Source organism: Callorhinus ursinus, unplaced genomic scaffold (assembly GCF_003265705.2).
Source record: "Callorhinus ursinus isolate GAN/ISIS: 27379988/994484 unplaced genomic scaffold, GSC_fseal_2.0 scaffold22, whole genome shotgun sequence".
Classification (NCBI taxonomy): Eukaryota; Metazoa; Chordata; class Mammalia; order Carnivora; family Otariidae; genus Callorhinus; species Callorhinus ursinus.
This window is the reverse complement of record NW_027397084.1, coordinates 28,038,169-28,056,462: the sequence shown is the minus strand read 5'-3', so window position 1 is coordinate 28,056,462 and position 18,294 is coordinate 28,038,169. Positions and strand designations below refer to the sequence as shown.

Genomic DNA, 18,294 nt, shown 5'->3' with positions numbered 1-18,294 from the left:
AAGGAATTTGCTACCTCTGCAGTTTAAAGGCTGGGCCTGCAGTTCTGTGTGAAAACCAGTGTGCACACCAGTGTCTTGGCATCCTTTCAGTGCATTACAAGACAAAGAGATGTCTTCCTGATTATATAATCAGTGTTGAGGTCAAACTATGCTAGTGTAGGTGAGGGGAACATGGCCTGCTGAGACCCCAGCAACTGCTCCAGTGGGCTAGCCCCGGGACTGTAGCTGCTGAGAACAACCAATCTCAAAGGCCCATGTGGACAGGACATACTAAAGCTAAGGTTTACCTTCTACCTAGGCTGACTCAGAACACTTCATATCAACATAAGCTGTTTTTCTCCACATGCCCTCACAATGTCTATTTTTCTGAATATCTTAGCTATTCAGTTAATAATGCCCCCATCTTCCCCTCCAGAGTTCCTTGAAGGGATTGAGAGTAACTGCAGGAGTTGGATAGATGAGTTAAAGCATTTAGTTTTATTATTGGTTTGAATAGACAAATGAATACCACCAGACTTTCTATTGCTTTCCCTCCTAGACTTTGGAGAAACCACTTGAAGGAGAGTTTGGGGCTTCAGAGCACAGTGTACCATTTTATGGCAGGCAGAGTAAAAAAATAAGAAATGAAAAGGCTGAGCTGCTTGTGCCTAGTTCCCTAGCCCAAATATAACTTTCTTTTTCCTTTTTTCAATTTTTTTATTATGTTATATTAATCACCATACATTATATCATTAGTTTTTGATGTAGTGTTCCATGATTCACTGTTTGCGCATAACACCCAGTGCTCCATGTAGAACGTGCCCTCCTTAATACCCACCACCAGGTCAACACATCCCCCCACGCCCCTCCCCTCTAGAACCCTCAGTTTGTTTTTCAGAGTCCATAGTCTCTCATGGTTCGTCTCCCCCTCCGATTTCCCCCCCTTCATTCTTCCCCTCCTGCTATCTTCTTTTTTTTTTTTTTACATATAATGTATTATTTGTTTCTTTTTCCTTTCCCTTATGTTCATCTGTTTTGCTTCTTAAATTCCACATATGAGTGAAATCGTATGGTATTTGTCTTTCTCTGACTTATTTCGCTTAACATTATACTCTCTAGTTCCATCCATGTTGTTGCAAATGGCAAGATTTCATTCTTTTGATGGCTGAGTAATATTCCATTATATATGTGTGTGTGTGTGTATATATATCACATCTTCTTTATCCATTCATTAGTCGATGGACACTTGGGCTCTTTCCATGGTTTGGCTATTGTTGATAATGCTGCTATAAACCATAGGGGTGCATGTGCCCCTTTGAATCAGTATTTTTTGTGTCCTTTGGGTAAATACCTTATAGTGCAATTGCTGGGTTACAACTTTCAAATAAGTCACCCCTCCTTCCCTAAGGGAGGGTATGAAGAAATAGGCAGAAGCTGCTTTCCAAATACTTTCAAAAGAAATGTGGGTCCTACTTCATGATAAAGTAGAGAGGATCAAAAGAGGGAAAGAGTTGCTCTTTCTACATTGATAAAAATGCTTGACAAATTCTATAATATATGATGAAAATCACATAGTAAAAAGATGGAAGAGTTCCTGGGGAGAATAGTTTGTAATAGGGATATTCCAGTGAAGGAAATGTCTTGTAGAAGCTGTCCTTTTAAGACTACAGATATTTATCAGAACACATAAAAGTACAGTTTGCCAATCCCTAATGGTATCAAATATTATTTACCACCAGTTAACCTGGGCTTCTCTACCAGTCTGTCTAGTCACAGACTCTTACACAAAGCGATACAGATCTGGTCAGAAACACTAAGGATTATGCAGTCAGTATCTCTTTTATTTGGGGGCCCAGAAATGATCCCCACAATGGAGATCTCACACAACTGTAGAGGTAACCTCAGATCCTCCATATGACTGAGGGACAAACATGGAGAACCCAGTGGAAGAACTCTGATGCTGATGCCGCATGGAATTACCCCCATTAAGTTTTAGGGGGTAGGTTGTAGATTGAGAATGGATTTTAAATATATTTCGACTAAAGCTGTGGTTCTCAATTTGGGGTGGGTGGTGGTGGAAGTGTTTTGCCCTTCGAGGGACATTTGGCAACATCTGAGGATAGGTTTGTCACAGTCGGAAGTAGTACTACTGGCACCTAGGGGGCAGAGACCAAGGATGCTGCCACATATCCTTTGCACATACTACCACACATCCAGTGCACATCCGGGATGCTGCCACACACCCAGTGCACGTCCAGGATGCTGCCACACATCCTCCAGTGCACAAAACAGCTGCCTAAAATAAAGAATGATTTGGCCGAAAATGTCAGTAGTGCTGAAGTTGAGAAACCCTGTACTAGAGTTTGAAGAGGAGAGTAGGATAGGGAACTATTAATATTGCAAGATTTGGTCCAATTGAACAAACATTTACTGAACACTTACTTTGTCCCAGGCACTGTGTTAGGCAGTAGGAACTAAAAACTTCATCAAAGCTCCCTTTAAAGGTCTTCTAGGCTGGCAGAGAAATAGGCACAAAAAGCCCTGTAATTGGGGCACCTAGGTGGCTCAGTCTGTTAAGCAGCGTACTCTTGATTTTGGCTCAGGTCATGCTCTCAGGGTCGTGGGACCCAGCCCTGTGACTGTCTTCACACAACAGCGAGTCTGCATGAGATTCTCTCCTTCTTCCTCTGCCCCTCCCCCCACCCACACGCTCACTTTCTCTCGCTCTCCTTCTCTCAAATAAATTCTTTTTAAAAAAGTCCTGTAATAATATTTGACAGCATCTCTTTTAGTCTGAGACATGTGCTCTCTATAAGTCCTGAAATCCTCCCTATATTTAGCATATTTTGAAGAGAGAGGACTGTGGATCCTTCCCATACTTTTCCTAGAAGTGCATGTAATGGCAAGTCTTAAAAAAGATTGTGATGATGATAATGACTTCCCAGGGGAGAAGTTTGGTACAGGTACCATGCTGAGCTCTTAATTTTTCTGAGACTGGGAGAACCGTTATCTTCTTTCTTGCTAAGTATAGGGTTTTGTGCCATCTCACGGAAATAGCGAAAGAGTTTGTTCTCTCAAAAGTTGAGGAACCATACATCTGCTCGCAGCAAAAGGGCCAGGAGGCCAGAAGTTACTGCAGCCTTGTTATGGCTAGTTTGGAGAGCCAGTTGGCCTAGACAAAATGATGGAATGGGGAAAATGGCAGAGGACACCAGACTCAACGTTCTCTCCTTCAGATAATAAATCACTAGATCAATACAATATTTTGAGTCCTATGCAAATCAAATGAAATAGTAAGCTCTTTCCCATGTTGGTTTACGCAGCTGGACAGACTTGAGGAAAAACAGAAGGAGACGTACCGGCGCATGCTAGAGCAGTTGCTGCTGGCAGAGAAGTGTCACCGGCGCACGGTGTATGAGTTAGAGAGCGAGAAGCACAAACACACTGACTACATGAACAAGAGCGACGACTTCACCAACCTGCTGGAGCAGGAGCGGGAGAGGTAATGTGCATGCGTGTCCCAGTCACAGGAGAGCCCTGCCGTCCTTTAGTCTCTGTCCCTCTGGTCCGGGAGCCGACTTCAGCCTGGTGACACCACAGACGGGAACCCAGGTTCTGACTCCGAGTTCCGAGTGGTTTGTGACCTGAATGGCTTGTAGAAAGTGAGACAGACTTTTACCTGCAATCATCCATGTGAATAGGTTTGGGGGTGCACGGGGTGGGACGCCCGATTCCCTCTAGGACGTTGAGAGCCATAAAGCCATACAGCTGGAAACAAATCTGGGGAGCTCATATATGATCAATGAAGCACCTACATTCGAAAAGCCGCTCTACTAATTTCCTTCTATGGAAAATAATCTGCTTTTACTTCCTGAATAAGTGGTTGAAAAATTTGTAAGCTTAACAATTTAAAATGAATCCTGTTCATCCTTAATACCACAACAGAAAATCTTAATATTTCATTGTGTATAAATTATTTAATGACTAGAACTACCTGCTTTCTAAGGGTTGCATAACTCTTAAAACTCGGTGTAAAAAAACAATAACAAAAACAACCCCAAACAAAACCTCCACGTGTTGAGCATTGATATCTGTCCTGGCAGGTAGTTCTCTCAGACCCTGGGATCACCATGTTTGAAGTTGCGACTCCAACTTGAAAAGTTTTGTAATGAACTCTTCTATGTTCTCCAGTTTTGTTCAGCATCTTCTTTTAGCTTATTCTCTCCCTTTTCTTTCCTCCGCTGAATGGTTATGTCTGTGAATTCCACAGTCTTTGAAACCGGTGACATCCAATCCTGATGCTTTGAGTTACCAAGCGAGTCTGCTTCTGTGTTTAGGACTTGCAAATTAAGAGCCACTTGGAGACAGCTTTCCTAATCCCAGCTTTATCATATATTTAGTTACAAGAAAGAGAGATGGTTTTCCCAGATTAGTTTGCTTATAAGAAAAAGCTGTCACAGTAAGAGTAAATAAATGCATGAAGCAGCACAGGTTTGTGTTAAATGTTTAAAAAATTATTGGTAATTTTTACTTATTGTTGGACTTGACACATCCGTTGGGGAAGGAGAAATGGAAAACAGAACAAAGTTCTCTTTGCTGGAGCGTAATGTACAATACTCTCCATTCCTTTAAGCCTGTCTTCTGCTCCTGTAAGCTAAGGTTTATCAGCTTTGTGTTTGAACAAACAGATGGCCTAATTTGACATTTTTGGGGTAACCAAGCTCTGAGAATAAACTCCACTCCCTCAGTCTCTGTGAACTTTCCAACCTCAAGTGTGGATCTTGCAAACAAGGTTTTAATGACAGTGTAAATTATGCATTTCTACAACAGCCCTCTGGGTAGGGATTCTGTGTTGGAATGTGGTCAGGTGAAAGAGTAGGCGCTTGTTTGATAGTGACTTCTTAAAAGATCTGAAATCAAATAATTTTAAAGAACACCTGTGTGAATTGTTTTCCGGTCACGTTGTAAATGATTTGATTTAGAACCAGACACACCTGACTTTTCTACAGTTTCCCCCGTAAGCTGAATGCTTGAGGTGGCACCAGTTCACTTACAGGGTTGTTGGTTTATTCATTTTTAAATGTTATTTAAATTCAACTATTTAACATTTAGTGTATTATATGTTTCAGAGGTAGAGTTCAGTGATTCATCAGTTGAATGAAGTGTGTGGATGGAAAGACTGTACTTATCCAGGCTGTTTCTTTTCCTTTCTTTTTTGTCTTCCTGATTTTTGTGTTCTGTGAGAGTAATTGAAATAATAACACACGAGGGAGAGCTTTATAGTTCACAAAGTACTTTTATACTCTACAATAAGCTTATCCCAGATGTGTTTATTTACTAACTTCATGTTGATCAACTCTAGATGAACAATTCCAATCCTCTGTACCCTTTTGGAGTTGTCTGATTTTACTAAAACTCCAGCAACCACTTCCCCTGAGCAAAGTGCTACCTAGGTCTTTAAAATCAAAGTAAAAATTTAAAAAAAAATTATCTTAAGATGCTTTTGATACTTTGATCAGCAGCACTACTGGGATACATCAGCAAACTTTCCTGTATTAGATAAGAATTCACTAAGAGATCTTTGATGCTTACTTACATATCAAACCACCTTAAGGTTTTTAAATAGTATTTTTGACTTCACAGGTTATACTTGAGTACTTTATATTTTTTACTGTCATTGTTTTCCCCCAGAACAATCCTCTGACTGACCACCAGTGCACACGCTGTGGTGGGCACGCCCTGCCAGACACCCGTTATGCTAAATTAAACACCCCCACTAGGACCCTGATAACTCAAGTTGGCATCCCTGAATTTCTCTGCGATCTGCAGAGTCTACGGTGACTGGCTTGCCGAGTTCTCAGAGGCAGTGAAGCCTATAGGATTTTCTCAAAGGTCAGGCCCGGGATTCCTGCTGCCCTTTGGAAACTGCCCTGCTAAATCTGCTTTGGGTTAAATCCTCTTTTTGAAGTAAGCAGTCATAATTAGATCTACTTATGGGGACTGGCAGTTTGCTGACCCCGAGGCTTTCTTTCCCGTGGCCAAGTCACCCAGGAGCCCCTCCCCACAAAGTCCGCGTCCCTCGGGCCTCAGCCAGGGCTCCGGGAGCCGCAGCACCTGCCGGGGACGTGGGGCTGCACCTAATAGGCAACGAGCATTTCGAGCATGAGTGGGAGTCCTCCTGTAGACTGTTCCGAGTCCTTGTTTCCTTCTTTGTTTTGCCCTCCCTTCCCCTTCTCCAGAAAAGTCCCTTTTGGGGTGGAGGAGAAGCCAGGAACTTTAAAACATTTCCCTTTGTTTCTACTGTGAGCATAAGTAAAGGAAGGAAGAAAGGGAGACTAGAGATAAGCCGAGTGGTTTGCTTCATATGATCTTACTCAGCTTCTCCCACTGACAGTGCAACTCTGGGGGCGGTTTCCACCCCAGACAGCTTTTCATTTGGTGGTGGTGGGGTGATGGGAGGGGTGCCGAGCTAAGGGGACTTTCCCCACGGGGTAGCATCTTGGCTTGATTCTCTGTAATTATCCTGCTGGAGTTTTTCATTTCCTGCGGAAAAATGGTTAAAGATAACAAAAGGGACCCAGATATGCAGGATCAGTAGCAGGTGTTGATAAGCAATCCAAATTGAGATATTTGATGAGCAATCCAAATTGAGATATTTGATGGGACCAGGAATCCGAGGCTCGGAGCCCAGCAAAGGACTTATGAGATCAACCCCTTTAAGTCCTTCATTCTATGGGTGGAGAAATTGAGGCCCAGAAAAATTATCTAGCTCAACTCAGATCACAGTACACAGTGGTCTGGCACTTTTGTGCAAATGAGTCCCTTGCGCAAAATGGCTTGTTTTTTGTTTCCTCTCTCTGTGTGTGGGCTCCCCACCTCCAGGCTCTTATGGCCAAACTATGACATAAACTCTTAAAAGGCAGAATGATGGTTATTGGGAGGATATAAACAGAGATATTCAAATGAGGGGTGTCTCTAGACTGTCAAGATAGGAGAAGCTTTGAGATAGCATCTATTGGAAGAAGCAGCCTGGGGACTTGTTTGGAGCTCAGTTTGAATAGCATACACAGTGCTCTACTTTGGTTGGATTCTGTTTGGGGTAGTTATGATGGGAGGCTGATGATGGTTATGAGGGGGCTAAATAAAGCCCCCCTCCAAGCTGCCTCCTTGTTATTGCCACTGACCTAGACCCTGCTAATGTAAAAATAATAGAAGCAGAAATTATTTTTAACTTTTCAGGAGTTGTTAAATTCATCTTATATAAAAATTCTGCTAATTATTAACCTAAAATGGGCAATATATTGTTCTGGGCTTCCTTTATTCTGTCAGCAAACTGTGATCATAATTTATTGCCATTATTTACTGCATATTTATTTTTACAAAGTCATATTCCCAAATTAAAAAGAGGAAAATAGCATGAAAAAAATGCATTGCTTAACTAGCATTGTTAATAATAAAGATGAAAATATACTTCATTGCATTAGTTAAGACTGGGTAAAGAAAGCTCCTTTTCTAAATGCTATATTGTTTGTTCCATATTTTAAGTCAGCTTGACCTTTAAAGGCTTAATTCTGAGCACATGAGATCACCTTCAGCGTTTATACTTTATTCTCTGTCTGAACTGCAAGACTTGTGATTTTAATCTTAAGCTTCACTAGGGCTGCTTCAAGAATGTCAAAATAGAGAGAACACAGTTACATCAAAAGTGGTCTGAAACTTAAAGAAATATTTGAGGTGTGTGTGTGTGTGTGTGTGTGTGTGTGTGTGTGTGTGTGTGTAAATGACGTGTGGGAATACTGTCTAAATCTATAACTGTAGATATAGATTTTAAAGCTTTTGGCTTCTATAGGCTCAGCCGTGACTACATAAATAATTACATCATCATATAATATTGCAGCAAGCTTTCCAAGCATAAGTTCATTTTTTTTAAAGTACAAATCAGCATCTCAAGAGAAATCTCTTAACTTACAAAGCAGAGAATGCAGGAGCAGGGGCTTGAATGGAAGGGAAGTTTTCGAGCCCTATTTTGGTCAACATGAAGGGGAATGGCTTTGCCCCGTGGCTGGTGGGACAGGCTGCACTACTACACTCTCCTATGCTGGGAAATGACCGGTCAGAGCAAGTCTTCAAAAAGTTTCTCTAGTTGCCTGGAATCCTGGGAAATAATCCTAGCCCACTTTATAGAAAAAAATTCACACGTCGTTCTCTGGCATCATACCCGTTAAGTCTTTTTTTTTTTTTAGAGTCAGATGCCTTATCTTTAAAATGTGGCAATAAAATAGACTTTTCTCACTGGTAGCTTGGAGAGTCATAATAAAGCACTTTGTAGGAAAAGATTGCAATGGTGTGTAAAAAGGTCAAGTCTTATCAAGCAGAAAGTAATCAATTGATGGAACATATTAGCAAAAAACTGAGCCTCCTTCTCTGTGCTTAGCACTCTGCTAGATGCTATTGGATAGCAGAGTTAGCTTTTATTGACTTCCCTGATATGCTGGACAAATATACAGCCTGTTCAATCCTTGCAAAACTATATGATGCATAATTACTATCCCTGTTTGGCACATGGGGAAGCAGACAGGGTAAGTTCCTTCTACCAAGGTTATTACCGATAGTTAATTGGAAGAATCAATGTTTGAACTGAGTTTACAGTAAAATATAATAATCTTTTATACTTCAAAGTTCTTACCTTCTTCTGATTAAGGTGAATGCTTCATTTCCCCAGTGCATGGAGGAGGAAAAGATGACTTGGAAAGTTGGCCAGTGATTTTGTGGACTGCACATCCTTTCTGTTGCAGATTCAGAATTTGAGTAACAGACCTTAACTTGGTCGTGAGATATTACTATCAGTATTCTACTGGCCAAGAAAATTGCTGGGAATAAACAGTTTTTAAGAAAGGAGAGGAATTAGAATTCAGAGACTCAATCACAGAAGGAATAGCTTTTACAGTTGATTTTCTGAAAGAATGCGAGGATCGAACTCCTCCTTCCAATTCCTCTTACTCTTGCATTATGCAAATCCCACTTCCTACAGGCAAATGTGATTGAAATGAAAGGGGCTGAGGTGCTATAGTGTTACTCCTAGCTCACAGCTGGGTATCTGTGTTGGAGGATGGGATAAGTCAGGATGGTATAAAGGAAGTGATGTTACATCTTAAAGGGACCAGGCAATTGACAATTCAAAAAGACAGTTTCCTAGGGTTGGAAGTTTGGAGTTAGAAGAAGAGTTGATCCTCTTAATAGACCCAGGATAGTAACATATCTGCTTTCATCCCTGTAGAAGTAGGAGCATGTCACTCATCCTGAAGTAGGCACTCCCTAGATTAAATATGCCTGGGTCCATTAAAAATGTCCTTGGGGTTCATTTCACCAGATCCCACTGTACAAAAATGCTGGGTCTTAGGTGGATGTGATCTTCCCAAACTTCATAGCACCCTCATTCTCAAGGTCAATGAAATAGCAGCCTCTGATCTAAGACTTTTCAGTCTTAGTAATATAACTTTCACAGACATGCCTAGGAAAATGGATTATCTGATCAACGACATTTTCTGATTAATCAAAGGTTATGATATAAATTAACTTATTTTACTGTTATGGAAAATATTCTCAAATGCATTTTACTTTCCTGTAGACATTTTTAAATATACCACAAAATCATATTTGATGATTCAGGATCTTGTAGTGCTGCTACCTGGGTGGCTCTGTATTTCACAACCTTGGAGCCTATTAGATTATATTCAAATCTGAATGTTAATACACACACACACACACACACACACACATATGTATTAAAGATTTTATTTTTAAGCAATCTCTACACCCAATGTGGGGCTCGAACTCAAAACCGCTGAGATCAAGAGTCACACGCTCCACCTACTGAGCCAGCCAGGCGCCCCAGGAAGGATTCTAACATTATAGAAAGGGGTGACCACTAGAAAACTGGCCACTAAAAAGGAAAAGCATTCAAAGGGAGGACTTGAGAAACAATATACAAGAAACACACTTTACTGTTTCACAATTTTTAACACATGAGAATGCCTCGGTCCTGGTATTTGATATCCCTTATTCTGGAAAAGCCCTAGGAGAAGTAAGAATGGAGGATAGTATTTGGAATTTAAATATGAGAGATAAAGAGTGAGAGCCCAGTAATGGGAGTTGATCAGGTTGTCAGAGTCTCTAGATCTGAACTGATCACTGAGTTGTTCTCTTTTAGAAAGTTTTCAGGCAATTGCTAGACAGTTCCTGAAACTACCTGATTCACTGAAGAGGCCTCTTCTGAGAGAAATAGAGGCAACTCCTTTCACATAACCATCATTCTTTCCTTTCTGTCATATGACTCCTCAATGCTGGTCACAACCATGTAGACCAGGATCAACTGTCCTGGACAGAAGTCACAAAAGTCTCAGACTCAAACACCTTCAGGGCCAGGCAATAACTGAAAGAAGCAGATTCAGCCCTTCAGCGCACACTGCATGAGTCTTGGGGGCTGCTAGGCTGGAGATAGCAAGCTCTGACTATCAGGGAAAGTCACAGTTCAGCTCTGGGTGCTTGACTTGATTTTAGGTTGTGGATTCTGTTGCCACATTGTTGCCAATTCTGATTTTTTAGGAAAAGACAGAACTCAGATTTTAGTAAAATCTTCTATTTTTCAATGTTGACTCAAATTTATAAAACAATGTGCAGTGAGCAAAATTCACCTCTTGGCTATTTATTTTCTAATGTGGCTAGTTTGCAACGTTTGATAGCCTAGACATTAGGGGGGCTGAGGCCTAGAAGTAGCCTGGCATGAGAACACTGCCAAATAGTGGGCTCTGTTTGATGAGGCCCGACTAACCCATTGAGACACTTTCTTGGGGGCATATGAAACAGAAGGACGTAAAGACAACGGAAGCCAAGAAAAAAACCAGCAGAGACAGAGAAATTCTAAGAGTAAAGCATAGCGACATCACAGGACTGGGGTTTCAGTGGACACCTGCTTTTGAAAGGATGACAAGCATTGGGTCACACTCATTGCTGTGGAGTTGCTAGAACTTTAGGTGTATGCCACAAAAGGATGTATAATATTCCACTTCATTCTAGGCATGATTGGTTGTGGGGACAGTTTTCTGCATTAATTTACTCTGGGGTATTCTTACTAATAACTCCCATCATCTTAGGTAGTATGGGTGAACCTGTCCCTTACAACCTCAAAGATTGAGTAATTCAATTATAATATTGTTACAGCTTGGACATTTTCATTTGCCTATGCTCAGATATAAACACTTACTACAGTATGATAATAATTTGATTTTTTAACCTAATATTTTCTGTTATCCTGTGTCCTGTTCTTATTTGAACAGCCAGCTAAGAGCAACCACTGCTTCAAGGAAAAGTTGCCACTGCTGAAAGTGAGAAATCAATATCTTGTCTTTGGATTTCAGAAGCAAAGACCTAGGTATAGCTTTAGAAAGAATATGTAATCAAGTGGATCCAATTTTTATCACCCCTCATCTTTTCTGTTAGATAAGATGCTTGGAGAAGCAAGAAAGCAAGAGCCATCTATGTTATTTGTGGGAGGAGATAGTGCAAAAGAAGAGGCTCAGTTCTGAGCTTTTTTGGGGAGCAGAGGGTGGAGAGAGGGAAGGTGAAGAGTAATAGAAACTGCAGATAGATATGGTATGGAGAATTTGAGAGTAAAGAGATGAGTAGTTGGAGTCCAAGTGTGTCTTAGTTTGCTTGGTCTCTCGTAACTAATAGACTAGGTGGCCTAAACAACAGGAAATCTATTTTCTTACCGTTCTGGAAGCTGGAAGTCTGAGATCAGGGTGCCAGAATGGTTGGGTTCTGGTGAGGTCTCCCTTCCTGGCTTGTAGATGGCCACCTTCTCACTGTAGGTTCACATGGCCTTTCCTCTGTACAGATACATGGAAAGAGAGAGATTTTACAGGGACTCTAATCCTATTGTATTAGAACCTTACCCTTATGACTTATTAACCTTTATTACCTCCCAAAAGCTGCATCTCCAAATATAGTCACTTTGGGGGTTAGAACTTCAATGCATGAATTTGGGGGGGGGACACAATTCAGTTCATAGCAAAAAGCATGGCAAAACTTGTGGCTCTCCCTCTGATAAATAATTCAGGAGAAATGGAGTAAAAATGGGTATCCCTATGCAACCTTAAAAGAATATCTAGATTTTCCCCATGTCCCTGAAAGGCCATGTGACTAAATGAAGCATGGCTGGCCAGGAGGATAGAACTGTGACTCATTTAGATCAGCAATCTGAGCAGATCGACACCTGAGACAAGAGACCACAGGGTGCCTCTCCAAGAAGGCCAGTACAGAAAAATGATGACTAGCTGACCTTTTGCCCACCTTCTTGATGGTCGCAGAACTCAATCTCAACTCCAGAAATAGGGTTCTGAGGCCCTAGAACTAATTCAGGAGACCATGACTTGACTGAGGAATCTTTAAATGTATTAAGGGAAACCAGACTTGACTGAGCTTATACAGAATGAACTAAAATAAAGTATAATGGGAACCCATAGCAGAAATTATAAGAGATACAGAAAAATGAAGATAATTTATTTCTTGTGCATATAAGTTTGAGGCCTGCAATCAGTACCCCCTTTATTAGAAAAAGAATCCATATGTATGCTAAGGAGAAATCATGTGGCATTGTGGTTGGTTCCAGAGTACAAGTGGTTTGTGACCTTCAGGGGATCATCTGAGCTAAGTCTAACCTCTTCAACTATGGTTAACTCCTCCCTGGGTTACTCTAGCTGCAGGGTGCCAGAGCCCCTCAAAATCTAGAACCTAGAGACAGTTGTTTTCTTAGTCTCATGCATTTCATTTGGAACCAACTAGCTCTGATTTCAAATTCTGACCCTGCCACTTCCTGTCTGTAGCTTGGACCAGTTAACTGACCCCTCTGATTCTTGGTTTCTTTCTTTCTTTTTTTTTTTTTTTAAGATTTTAATTATTTATTTATTTATTCATGAGAGAGAGAGAGAGGAGAAGCAGGCTCCCTGTGGAGAAGGGAGCCCGCTGTGGGACTTGATCCCAGGACCCTGGGATCATGACCTGAGCCGAAGGCAGATGCTTAACTGACTAAGCCACCCAGGCGCCCTGTGATTCTTGGTTTCTTCATCTACAGAGTGGGTATAACTGAGTACTTATGTCATAGAGTTGCTTAAGTTCATGAGATAATGAATATAAAGTCCTTACCACAAAGCATAGCACATAATACCTAAAAGTGAATATTTCTTCTGCTCACCTGTGTATTGAACACTAAGAGGAAACTTATGCAAGTTTCACTAAATCACAATGTACATTTTATCCAACTAAGATATTTTGAGAACAATGCAAAGCACTGGGAAAGTAAACTCTTCTATTGTTTGGGTGGATATATTTGTTTTGTATTTAGATTGTAGGTAGATTGAGGAAAACTAAAAACCTACTGCAAACAATTAGAGATTTCAATAAAGTGAGGTGGCAAAGTATAAAACTACATAGAATCAAAAGTCAAAAATCAATATTTCCTATTTCCAAATGAGAAAATAAACTACATTAAATATAAACTATCTAGAAATAAACTTAAGAACGTGAAAGATCTACATAAAGAAAAATTTTAAATGCTACCTGGAGATATGAAAAAGACTGGGACCAATGGAAAGACTTTATCATATTCTAGAACTGGGGACTCAACATCATAAAGATGTCACCTTATTTTAATCCATGAGTTTAATGTGATCCCAATAAAAACACCATCAGGATTTTTCTTAAGGTATGGGAACAAAATGAAGTGATTCTAAAGTTCATATAAAAAATACACAAGCAAGAATAGTCAAATTTTGAAAATGAAAAGTAGTAGAAAAGTTTCCTTCTAGAAACAAAAACTCATTTTAGAATTATAGTAAGTAAAATGGTATTGTTTTGGTATAATAATAGGTAGGTCAGTGGAGAGGATAGAAATTCTGGTAATGGAATATAGTAGATATGGAAATTTAAAATATGTTAAGATGGCATTCCAAATTAGTTGGAAAAAGTTGGGACCCTTAGTAATGCTTATTTACTTTTATGTATAGTATTGATAATCTTTCATAAACACGGAAGAAAACTGACCTTTTTTTTTTAAATTTTATTTATCTATTTGAGAGAGAGGCACACCAACGAGGGGGTGGGAGGGTGGCAGAGGGAGGAGCAGAAGCCTGCTGAGCAGGGACCCCAATGCGGGGCTTGATCCCAGAACCCTGGGAACAAGACCTGAGCCTAAGGTAGACGCTTAACCGACAGAGCCACCCAGGCACTCTGAAAACTTATCTTATTTTAATCAGGGTCATTTCTCTCTGGCCTCATCTGGTTTCTGCCATTTTAGGAGAACCAATAATATCACAGTGTGGTTTATGTTGAGGGAAGATTTAGCATTTGTTTTTTTAAGTTTCCAAAGGACAAATAAATCTTATGTGATAAAAAAAATTATATTTGAGGAGTAAAATATAACTGTGAAATACATAGCTGGAAAATGATGACGTTCTACCAAAAAAGTAGTATTATGGATTTTTAGCTATATAAAATTTTATGAAAAGTAAAATATGTGGTAACATAGGCATCCTGTGGAAGAAGAACTGTTGTAGTACCTTTGCTGAGGTCATAAATTTACTCCTATACTTCTAGAACTTTGCATATTCAAAATTTTAGTAAATTCAAGAGGAATGAAAAAACACATTTTATATCTTGAAAAGAATAAAAGTTTAAACCTAATTTGGACTGACTTAGAGAATAGCCTGGGGAATAATTATTTTCTTTTCCCAACAGCTGCATAAAGCAAACTGCTTTGAATGAGAAAAAAAGCTAATCTGAAGTGTACTAGTGTACCAAATTAAAGGATTTAAATGCATGTATTTTGTATGCAGAAGTTATTGTGGGTTATGAAACGAAGTACAGATACAAATTCATTTATTTAGAAAGTCTAATGCAGATTTACCTTATAACTTTTGGATTAAAAAAAGTTGATTGTAATATAGGATATATATACAAATAAAATGTGTGCCTATTTTCAGTATTAATCAGAGAGCCCTCAGGAAGTACAGGCAGATGGAAATTTTTAAGAAAATTATGGGACGCCTGGGTGGCTCAGTTGGTTAAGCATCTGCCTTCAGCTCAGGGTCCCTGGAGGGAGCCCCTGGTAGGTCTTCCCTCTGTCCCTCCCCCTCTCCCTTCACCCTTGTCTCTTTCACACTCTCTCTCCCCCAAAAATTAAGTAAAATCTTAAAAAAAAAGAAACAGACAATGAAGATCATTAGGAAATAACAAATAGGCCAGCTTGCATGGTACAGGCAAATTTTTAGTCAGCATTTACAGCTTCAGAGTCTACCCAAGTTGCAAAAGTGCTCTATAGTGACAGATTAAAATATATATATATATATATATTTTTTTTTTTTTTCTGATCTCTCAGGACACTGATATCAATTGTAATCCAGGCTATTGTAATGGCAGGCCATTGACCAAGTCTGATAGGCATTCTGTATGTTAGAAACACAAAACCAAAATCTCTTTTAGATCTTTTTTGAACTAATTGAATCATTAGTGAGATGTGTAATTTCCAGAGAAAAATGACTGCATCTAGGTTGCAAAAGCAACTGGATTCAAAGTGAAAATTTCTAACAAATGGTTGGGAGTTTTCGGTCCCCAAATTCCAAAGTAGCTGAACTGGATTTTTAACTAAGCTGATGGTTTATTATAGCATCATGGACAAAATCGGGTATTGCAAAGTAATAAATGAGATTATTCTTCTGGTATGAAAACCCTTGGGAATGCTGCCCGAAATTGGCAGCCATTTGTCATCATGCTAAATACCAGGAAAATGCTGTTTTTGTCAATTTGTACACCAAGAAAGAGTTAAGAAAGGAAAGTGCTGGAAAAATATGTTGTCTCTTAGCACCACGGTGAATATTCACCTCCATCACTTTGATATTTTTCCCTTTTTTCCAGGATGGAAGAAGGTACTCAGATTAGCATTACAAATCCTGGACTCCAGAGAGGGAGTTGGAACTTGGGAAGGTGGTGTTTTCAGTGTTTGGAGATTGCTTCTTTCTGGCTCCTTGACCGAGTATGCACTCTTTTTCCAAGAATGCTTGTGTTTGGAAAGTACTTTGTGGTGGTGAAAAGTTTGAACAGAAAAGATTAATCAAAGGTTGAGTCTTTTATGCTCAATGCATAACATATTCAGCTCTTGGATGTGAACTCTTAGCCAAGAAACTATTCAAATTATTCAGGGGCTGAATGTGAGCTTCAACTGCAAACAAACTAGAGGTCAACTTTATTTAATCTCAACTCATTCCTCTTAAGTTCAGAAACACTGTGCCTTAAGAATTTGCTTTAAATTTCCTGCATAACTCTCAGTTTCCTATAAAAGTTTACTTCCTATAGAAGTTTCTATTTATTTTATTCTTAAGTGCTCAAGAAAGTACATGTATCTGATCTGAAATGTGAAGGGAACTGGAAATGGTGGACTGTCATGGCTGCTCTGCATCCCGTGTGCTTTTAGAAGGGAGGAATGCTTTGGTCTACCTAGTCCTTGTCATTTGTTACAATTTCAGCAAATCCTGTATTCTACTTACAGAAATATTCTTACTTTACCCACTTATTTACACCTATCATCCTTCCTCCAGTATTCTCTGATTTACTCAGTTCTCTAAAGCTCACAGATTTGTCTGACTTCTGGAATCTGTAACATTTGAGAAGTTTGGGATTATATTTCTCCCAAGGAAGGAGGCATAATTGTGTGCAGAACTACTGCCCAGACTTAATACACCATTACCAAACCTCCAGGGAGAGATCCTGGAAGAATGTTCTGCACCCCCACTCCCACCCTCTGACTAAGGAACGAAAAGTACAGTGCTTTTAGCATATCCTATGACTTCTCCTTGTCTGCCCACTCCAGCTCACCAGTGCATCCACTTCTCACAGTTCTGGAGCACAACCTCCTCTGCAGCAAAAAATGTCTCCTGAGATAAAAGCACATTGAATTGGCAAGACCAATAATCGCCCACACACTGAGAAACTTCCCACTTGCCATATGCTAAACTAGATCTTTCTCAGAATGTGTAGGAAACATGTTCTCTTTATCTCTTCTTTTCCTGATTAATTTGAATAAGGAGCAATTGTGAGAAGATTTGATTTTAAGAGCCACTTGCTCAGGTCATGATGCTCAGTGGCAACCAGATGCTTAAAGGATGATGGGAACCTGGATATTCAGTCTCTAGGACCCAGGACTCTAAGAAGTTATGATTGTCTTAGAAGATCCCCACCCACAGTGGATTTAGGACTTGGCCTATGGATCCGTAATCACGATAATACTTTCCATGTGCATTCAATTAAGTTGGAGTATACATTTCAGTTAACACATGCTAAGAAGTTTGAGAAAGGGAGAGCTTCCGTTTGAATGAATGTCATTCATAGAAAAGAAAATTACTAATCCTCTTTAAACAAAAATGTTTATTTACTTCATTGAGTAAATAATAATTGAGTGGATGTCCATACTTGACCAGCTCATTTGGATGTTTAATAGGCTTCTCAAACTTAAAGTGTCCAAAATGGAACTCTTGGTTACTTCTTGAAAATCTATTCCTCTTATGCTTATCCCCGTTAACAGTACTTCCATCTATTTACTCAAACTAAAATGCAAGCAATCATCCTAATCCTTCTCTTTCTCTTAACCTCCCAAACATAACCACCAGTAAGTTGTATTGATTTTGCTTCCAAATTATATCTGGAATTTGTCCATTTTTTTCCCAGAACCATTGCCACTGCCCTAGTCCAAGATAAAGTCTTATCTAAGCCACCATCCCATTGCTTGTCCGGGCTACCAGGAGAGCATCCTTTAGACATCTTTCCACTCTTGGTCTCCCTGCACTCAAGTTCCTTCTCTAAATATTAGTCATATAAATCAGATGCTTCAGAATAAAATCCAACTCCTTACCATGGCGTGGCAAATTGTGCCAAGTTAGCTTGCTTTTTTCCAATAGTCAGATCTTATTGGAAGATACTGGTAACTCATGACAAATGATATATCACAATGAAAGCAAGTCTCCAAATGAATTGCTCCACACATACAGTTATACAAGTAAGCACTACTTGTAAGCTCAGTAAAATTTCAGCCCCCTAGCCTATAGACATGCTGACAAGTTCCCTGCATGAAAGATTCAATCAGGCAAATGCAGCAATACTCTAGCTACGGGATCAACTACATTTCTGGTTAAATCAGGTGATGGAAACCTCTGCTAAGTTTGAGGAGCCAGATGGAGGACTGCGTCTGGAGCAACACTCCTGAGGACA

General features: G+C 39.8%; 1 protein-coding gene across 5 annotated transcripts in view; it reads left to right on the top strand.

Moving 5' to 3' along the window:
* Positions 1-18,294, top strand: part of FILIP1 (filamin A interacting protein 1) — a 203,384-nt gene that overhangs the window by 136,818 nt on the left and 48,272 nt on the right. For all 5 annotated transcript variants that reach the window (XM_073905235.1, XM_073905232.1, XM_025890559.2 and 2 more), the window contains one exon: positions 3,303-3,481. In XM_073905235.1, the coding sequence (XP_073761336.1) occupies positions 3,303-3,481 (179 nt within the window). The remainder of the gene's footprint in view (positions 1-3,302; positions 3,482-18,294) is intronic.